Source organism: Copadichromis virginalis, linkage group LG1 (genome assembly GCF_057382275.1).
Source record: "Copadichromis virginalis isolate Kocher_CV1m ecotype Utaka linkage group LG1, C_Virginalis_male_GT1.1, whole genome shotgun sequence".
In the NCBI taxonomy this organism is placed as follows: domain Eukaryota; kingdom Metazoa; phylum Chordata; class Actinopteri; order Cichliformes; family Cichlidae; genus Copadichromis; species Copadichromis virginalis.
In genome coordinates, this window is record NC_140618.1 from 6,953,099 (window position 1) to 6,961,896 (window position 8,798).

Sequence of the window (8,798 nt, forward strand, 5' to 3'; positions counted from 1 at the left end):
TAGCCATTTATATACCATCTATACCTGCACAGCATATGCAGTCTAACTGCAATTAGTGTGCAGAGTTTGTATAATGGTAGGGCAGCCTTCATTAGCTTGACCAATTATCTTACAACCAATTTAATAACAGATCGAATTCCTGTTTGGTTGATCTAAAATGTAACGCTTCCCCTTTTGCCTTCATTGATGTCTGATTTCTGGACCCTCTGCCCGCAGGTGTTTTTGGTGACAGTATGGTACTGGGAGTTTTATATGCTGCCCCTCTCCTTTGTTCTGCTCATCTCGTGGAACTACCTGCAGATCCAATCTGGACGGGTCAGCCAGGATGTGGTGAGTTGAGAGCAGCTTTGTCAGCCTTATCCATCTTCTCCTCTTTCTGCCAAATGACCTGCTGGCTCTTATTCACGCTTCTTATTTCTTTATTTTGTAGAAAAACAGCCTCTTAAGCCACATTTTGTTCTCATAATTAAAGGCTGGTATGTTTCCATAGCAACCCGTCGCACATGGCTACATAATACATAATAATAAAATAACACATAATACATAAGCATTGAAAACTCACTGAATAGACTAATGTAACAGACCATTATAGCCTAAGCTAATTTACAGCGCTTGTCCTTTACTAACGCAGTTTTCTTTTTTCCCGTTCCTCCTCTAGTTTTTGTCCTCGGCTTCACTGTAATTGGCCTGCTGCCCTGTTCTTGTTGTGACTGGTCAGATTAGAAAAAAAGTTTTTATCTCTTACAATGTCACAAGGTCACAATGCTCCCTGCTTTTTTTCCCCCCCAATGTAACACTCTGAAGAAGTATTGAATGTGAAACACAAGGTCTGTTTAGAGAATGCATTAATGGTGGTTCAACACAGAATACATGGTAGCAAATTTTATACACCAAGCTCTGCTCACACAACAATACACATTCAGTTAATGTGTTGACTATTTTGTTCCCAATTAATTAACTTTTCAGGTGATCTGTGTAAGAAAATTGTAAAACATTATTATTATTATTATTATTATTATTTTTTAATTTGACTAGAGCATATGCAATCATACATAAGTCAAATGATCGGTTGATTATCAAAATAAGTAACAATTTAGAACATTAAAAATAGTGGGCAAATGTTTTGCAGAAAACATTATTGGCTCTATATATGTAAGTATACAGTGTATATGTCCTCAAAGAACCAGATCTGCATGTTGATCAGATCATGCACATAGATTCATTTGTCACAAGGAAGCATAGGGTAAAGATTTATAGAATTTACTTTGGAAATCAATGCAACGCCCTCTGCAACTGATTTAAAGTTTTTATTCCTAACTATGAAACAATAAAAGTTAAAGTTTGGTCAATAAACAAGAAAACATTCAAAAACTCATCATATACAAACTCTGAGCATATTTGGGTTTAACTATATCTGATATCATGTCCATTTCAAACCTGAAAACACACAAATTTGACAAATTTATCATGTGAAATAACCTACATGGATTTTTTTTTAAGTGCAGCATCCTGTTACAGATCAGAACAAATGATCAATGTTGGAGTAAAGATTTTTTTTTTTTTTTTTTTTTTGCCATGTTGTGGGCAGCAGAAGCAAGGTTTAGACATAACACTGATATATAGCAAGAAGCGTTTTTTCTTGAGTTGGAAAAATGTGCATGTTTATGCTCATTGTAGCCTGAAAATAGCCAGGCAACTGCTGGGGGTTTGACTTCTTAATGCTGCACTAGCTAGATGCTCATTTTAGGTAGTAGGCTAAGATGAGATGATCGGGGTGCGAAACCAAAACAGTAAAGATAAGAGCGGAGAAACAAAAACAATGAGCTGAATCATGCTAAAACACACTAAGTGGGGTCATTCTAAGTGGGCTTGACCTGTTGAGCTATTTCTCTCGCATACAAGCAATTGTGATCCGGTGCTGATGGAAAGGTATTAATTAGCTATTAGTTCCTGAAAAGTCCACTGTGTCCTGTGTTGGTCAGATTTTCTGCAAAGTGTTTCAGGAGACTGATCTCAGCGTCATCTCACAGTCCCAGTGAGACGAGCTTTATTAAGTCTGATAATGAAATTCTCATAATTTCACCTCTCCGTTGCAATTGTTTCTTTCAGACCAACTTGGATTTGGCGGATGAGGATGAAGACGATGAGAAGGTATGCGCCTCTGCCAGGTGTTTGCTGACTTTTGTATGCTGCTCAATAAAAAAAGAATTTAGCTTGATTTTGTTCATGTTGACAAAAGGTATCTCCCTCTGATCTATGGGTCTGTGTTGCTAAGCTTTTTATTCAGTACTAAATCTTCTGATGCATTTTGATTCCTGTCAAGCACCAGTTGTATTTTTTTGTAAACTTGTGCTTACCAAAAGACATTTGAGCTTAATGAAGACCTCACCAACCCGTTTCCACTTGTCAAAACACATTCATATGCAAATAGAGGGGTGGGGAAAAGGGTTCTGCTGCATTTGGAAAGTCCCTCAGCTTAACACACCATATAATACCATCAATATGGAACTAATGACGGCACTTAGACATGCTTTTTCAGAGCTCATTTTGAAAGTTTATCTTGAAAGTGTTAAAATGCTTTCAGGCAATGAAATATTTCTTCAGGGTGACAGGAGTTTATTGTGGACATTTTGAATGGCCGGCATTGGCCTGATTTAAAGTGGTTCTCATACTGGTTCCAGTGGGAATGTGACCCTTAAATGGCTGAAGTGGTTTAGTGCAGTGATGGATACTTCACTGAGGTGAAGCGAGATTTGCCTCACATGTGGTTTTTCACATTGAGTCACTGTGCATCTGGAATATCCTTTTGCCCTGTCCCCCAATAACTAACGCTGCCCCCCCACCATCCACACATACCGCAGATCCTCTCTTTGGACCTATAACCCTTCTTTAGTCTCAACGCATTTGATGTGGACATGTGGCCATGTCTCTGTCTGAAGTCTGGCGCTCACTCCAGAGATCTTCGAGAGGATCTGGCCTCCTCTGTTTACTTAAAAGTCATTTTTCCTCCTGGGATCTGGAGCAGCCTGAGAACGATACTCTGTCTCTTTCATAATGCGATGTCCAGTCCTTTCACATCTTAACTTGCTTTTTTTTCTCCTTCTTTTTTTGTTTTTGCATTCACATTTTGCAGACACTCTTCATCAGAGTTGAATGAGTGTGTTTACGGGTTTGGTTTCCTGGTATTGATCAAAGCTGCGGTTTTGGAAATGTTGTAGCTATCAGTCTGTGCAAACAAAGCTGAACAGGCAGGGTTAGTTTATACTCGAGCCTGCAAATTCCCACAGAAGTTTTGTTGTTTAATCTACTTTCAAGTGTCCATACTTTATTTCAAATGTGTAATAAATAATACTGAAGTCCAGTACAAACTCTATATACAAGAGATTATTTTATTCAGCCTTTATTTTTAATTTATTATTATTATATTTAGAAGGGAGAGCAAAAAGTGGTGGATATTGCACCATAACATTTACTAAGTAACTCTCTTAGCAAAAACCAAAGCTTGTTTGGTGCTGATTGCAAGCATTAAGAGTAATTTAATGAGCTGCACGTCTGTCAGTCTGTCACAAGCTATTACTGCAGGAATATTGTCAACCGGTGCAAAACCTTTAATTAGAACCATGAAGACACGGTCCTTCATTTTTAATTAGTACTTAAAACAACACAGTTTACACTATTACTGTTCATTACCTTTTTTTAATTCACATCTTTGAGAGAGCTTTATTCTTTTTGCTAAAAATATTTTTGCTCCAAATAAAATTGGCCATATTAGGCAAAAACTGAAGATGCTTTGTATTTATCTTTTTTTTTTTTTTTTTTTTTGTTGTTTTTGAGGGTTTTTGCAGTTTTTTCATGACCACTGTGTTGCCTTTGAGTGTTTTCCAAAGCAGATTTTTCTTTGTCTTTTTTTTTTCTTGCTGCTTTAGGAGTCCGAGAGGAAAGGGCTCATAGAGAAAATCCACATGGTCCAAGACATCATCCTCACCGTTCAAAACCTTCTCGACGGGATCGCTTGTTTAGGGGAGAGGATTAAAAAGTAAGAGATAACAATGTATTGTAATTTCAGAGCTGTATCCATTTGATTTTTCCAATTCAAGAATCAGACATGTTTATGACTGACTTTAATTTTGTCATTTTCCTGAAATGTGTTAATAATTATGCATCATTTATTTTTGTTGTTCTATGTTTTAATATTGCTCTAATAAGTACTGTACTTTATGTTTATTTTCACTGAATTAATGCAGAAAGAAAATCCTTCCTTGACTCTGACTGATGTTTTCTTATTTGTCAGCATGTTCAACTGGACCATGCCGTTCCTGTCAGCCTTGGCTTTGTTGGTGTTCATCACTGCAGCAATTATCACATACTTCATCCCTATACGCTACATAGTTTTAATATGGGGTGAGTTGTAGATGTGGTAATTATTTCATTTCTTTTGTGTTCATTGTTTTGTGTTGATGACAAAAATCTTTTTCCACTATTGTAAGTGTTTGTCGTAGAAAAAAGCCCCTCCTCTACTTTTATTTTTATCTCTTTTGTTTGAATCTTTCTATTATCCAGCAGCTATGTAAGGCCGAAGGAGTATTTGCTCCATCTGTTTCCGGCTGTGTCTTTTTAACATTTGCAACTTATTATGTTAGTGATGTTGACTATGATGTATATCCTATTGTTAAGACTTTTACTGGATAAATTTATTGGCTGAATGACTGGAGTGTAAAGTGGTGTAAGTCTTCCAGCTATAAAAAGTGACAATAACACAACAAAAAAGGCACATACTGGGGATACTCAAAGCAATATTTCTTGGACAGCATGAGTCTCCCCTGCAAGTATTTGTTTGTATGGAAACAAAGAGCACAGCCACAGGAGACTAGTGTTAATGATATGTTGGTGTGAACTTTTGTTTTAGGTATCAATAAATTCACCAAGAAATTACGGAACCCGTACAGCATTGACAACAATGAAGTGCTTGATTTCCTGTCGAGGGTGCCTTCAGATGTGCAGAAGGTAAGCTCCGCTGGATCAGCCGGTCAGGAAGCCCAAAATCCCAGAGCCAGCTAGCTTTGCATCTTACTACAACAACTCCCAGGCATTCTTTACTCTTGTCTGTATAATTAGCTCCATCTGTATAATTATGTAGCCCTGTATAATTTTGGTTGTGTTTTGGTCCCGATACATCCCTGGTGGAGGTCTGCTGCTTAGCAGCTTTGTAATGCAGGCTGTTCCCAGGCTGAGACGGGAGACGCTGCTGCTGCTGCTGCTGCTGCTGCGGCTGCTGGTGTCTCCTGTTCGTACTTACCAACACTTCAGCTTCAAAAGCTGTCGTGAGTGTTATGGGGTCCTACTGAATCTTACATTCAGTAAGATTCAAAATGGTTACCTTGCACCTATAAGCTATATAAACATTGTTTTTTTTAAGTGAGTACTATTCACAAGTTTCTTTTTCATTCCTCCTCTTGCACATGATCTCCGTGCTGACCTCTCCTCTCTTTCTTCGCACTCTCCTTTCTGTCTTCTCTCTTTTTACCCGCCGTCGTCTCTGCTCCTCACAGTCCCTGTCTCTCTAAGCTGTTTGACCCCGTTTGTCTCTTCTCCTTCTACAATGCCCTTGGGCCAATGGGTTGCGTAACGGTGACTTTCCAGTATCTCTGTTTTGTTGTTGTTGTGTATGAACGATGACTATGGGTCTCCCTCTCAGTGCTGGTAGTGACAGAACTTTCTTCTTCTCATTTGCAAAAAAATATTACAACAAGTGAAGAAAACGCATTTTAATTTTACTTAATGATGAAAGTATCCTAAACTTTTAAACTAATCTTTTTTTGACCACTGTGTACAAAATAATATACCGTTCCATTATCAGAATATCAAAGTACGCACCCTGTAATGAACCTTAAGAACTCGCTGCTTTTCACTTCATAAATGGGAAGAATTTAAACTGCTTGCTTCTGTTGAGTGATGTCTGTTGTTGTCTAAGGTACTTTTGTTTGATATTTTAAATTTATAAAATGTGATGATTTCCAGGTTCAGTACAGTGAGCTGAGAGGGAGCAGGAAGAAGAAAGTCTTGTAGAATGCACTGTGGATGGAAGACTGTATGAATACTGGACCCGATGCTGCTGTGTGTGGGATTCCCACCTAAAAACACTTTCAGGAGGATGGAGGAACTGTCTGAGCGCTGCGGTCTCTCACTTGGAGTTGGTTTCAGGTTGTTCAGCCGCCACGAATCCTCATTCACTGCCTCATTCAACCAGCACCTAAACAGCTTTCAGCCAAAGATGTCCTTACTGAGGACTTTTCACAGATTACTTTAAATATTTACTAATGTCTGTGCATTCTATGTACAGTTTACTCTTAAAGATTGATAATTAGAAGCTGCTTTAATTTATATTCTTCGCCTCGGGCTGTGCCATCTGGAACTCAACTGTAATATTGGTTTGTAATATGATTATACATGTTTGTCCTGTACATATTTTAATTTACGTAACATACTTAAAATCTTTTATGCAATTTAAGAGAAATAATCTTTACAGTAAATTTCGAATTAAACATGTTACTTAAAAAAGGTATATTTTTCTGGAAGTGCAAGGTCTCTGGTTTTAAATGTTAGTGATGATTTACAGGCGCAATTATTTTAACTTGCACCTTTTTATATGTTTATATAAATGGATAATGTAAAGTTGGCCACAAATTATGCATCATATTCCTTTATCTTTAAGCATAGATAAAGTGATATGCTCATAAAATGGTGACTAATTTTATTTTTGCATGATATATGGGCCTATTTTTACATGCAAGGATATGTGCCTACATTAAGTTTTTAGATTGCTTTCATACATTCTATACAGAGGACTGTACTCTGTTGTTTTTACTCTTTGCTTGTTAGTGGGGTGGGGCCACTTCTGTACACACTTTATTTATTATTGGCAATCACTGAAGAAGACTTTGTGTCCTTCATTTCTAACAGCAATAAATCTGCACACAAACACTTGGCGGTATGTTATCTGCCTCTACTCTCTCAGCTCTGTGCTGCATCTCTTTGAATTCATCTGCAAGCATCATCTATCCTCTCCCTGCTCCCTTGCTGCAGGATTGTGGGCGTCTAACAGCACCGTTTCAGAGCCCCCTCTCTTCATTAGGCTTTCATGAAGCAAGGCAAAGCCGTGCGAGACCTCACCGGCGCCCGGGCTCCCCGCTGCGTTGATGGCCCTTGGGCGTCGCCACAAGCAGGAGGACCTGCCTGACCTCCCCTCAGCTGCTGTGACGAGATGCCTGCAGCCAGCATCCTATCAAGCACAGCAGCCAGACAATCCTCTGGTACTGGGCTGCACACGGCTCAGGAGGTGGATTTTAAAACCAGCCACAAGCAACAACAGCCTCACTAATTTAAGGATTGGAGAATTGGAATAGTTAAGATGTTGCTGTTCCGAGTAATACCCTGGGTTTTATGGCTTTTAAGTCAGAGCGCGTGGGCTCTCAGTTAGCTGCCTCTTAAATGAGAAATGAGGAAAATTAGAGGAAACCTGGTTTCAAGTAATACAAGAACAATGTTTTTGTATACATTTTTTTACAAATCTATTTGAGGATTGACCTCATTAGATATCGCATTTGAGTATAATTGAGTCTTGTTAACATTGTATTGTTTTATTAACTTCCTGTTGACAAATAGCTGCTCAATGCGATATGCATATAATACCCTGGACGGTGCTACACAATATATGCAATAATTTGATGATTTGTCCAACTGTCTGAGGACAGAAGGTGTGGAGACTGTGGCAGGTGATGACCTGCATATCTCTTCATCTAGTTATAATGTTGATTTGGGTATTCAATATTAATAACCTGCTGTCAAGGACACTGGAAGGACATTTCAATTTGACACTTATAGGCTCAGCATGAATATGTATAGGCAGCGAAAGGCTTCAGAATTACCAAGTAAAATCATGGTTCACACGTGGAGACTAATGTGACGTGGCACCTGCATTATGATGAACCACATATACTGTGGCCAGTAGGTCTCGAAAGACTTGTCATAACTCAATACCGGACCAGAGAACATTCAGCTGTGCCTGTGTTTGGATGTGTGCAGTGAGGCGCGCTGCATGTGAAGCTGTGGATGCGCAATATTATCCTTAACAGTTTTTATTAAGTCATTAATAACTAAATTCAGTATGAACTCTGTGTGCATGTGTGTGTGTGTGTGTGGGTGTGAGTGTGTGTAGGTGGGAAACGATCTAATGGGCACTTAAATGATTCCCATCACTGCACAAGACCGTTTGCTTAGCAGGAAGCTGTTTGCACCTTCACTCACAGCAAGCTCGACTGCTTGGCTTGTGTCTCAATTCCTATGTCAAGTCATATGACATTTTATTTTAACTTCTGGCTGCCTGTCAAAACTTTAGTAATATGTATGACTATGTTTGTTTTTTGTTTGTTTGTTTTTTCTAAGTATGTTGAACATGTTTACCTCTGCGCAGAGATCTTATTGGTTCCAATAAAAACACAGCTCAGATCAATGCATGTAGTCAGCTACTTGTAAAATAGTGTGATCACATCTGTTCATTTTTTCAGCTGTGTCTTCCTGTTTCCAAATATTACCTCTCATCACAAGAGATGTATAATTATCACAAAATTGTTCTGATGATGAGAATAATTATCGTTACCATCATTGCTGTTGACCTCTTCTCAGCAACTGTTAATCAGCTAATATGTTTTGATAAAGTAGGCTGGCTGGGAATCAGATCAGCACGTTGAAACTTATCAATTTCAGTTGGATAACAGTCTCCAGACAGTGTGTCACATTGT

The 8,798-nt window shown here is 38.5% G+C and overlaps 1 protein-coding gene across 2 annotated transcripts in view; it reads left to right on the forward strand.

Annotated features, from left to right (window-relative positions):
• LOC146718238 (multiple C2 and transmembrane domain-containing protein 2-like) overlaps positions 1–8,509 on the forward strand; it is a 44,036-nt gene extending 35,527 nt beyond the window's left edge. For both annotated transcript variants that reach the window (XM_085438884.1, XM_085438961.1), the window contains 6 exons: positions 217–330; positions 2,110–2,151; positions 3,927–4,036; positions 4,292–4,401; positions 4,907–5,004; positions 6,019–8,509. In XM_085438884.1, the coding sequence (XP_085295010.1) occupies positions 217–330; positions 2,110–2,151; positions 3,927–4,036; positions 4,292–4,401; positions 4,907–5,004; positions 6,019–6,066 (522 nt within the window). In that variant the 3' untranslated portion in view covers positions 6,067–8,509. The remainder of the gene's footprint in view (positions 1–216; positions 331–2,109; positions 2,152–3,926; positions 4,037–4,291; positions 4,402–4,906; positions 5,005–6,018) is intronic.
• Positions 8,510–8,798: the final 289 nt, after the last annotated feature.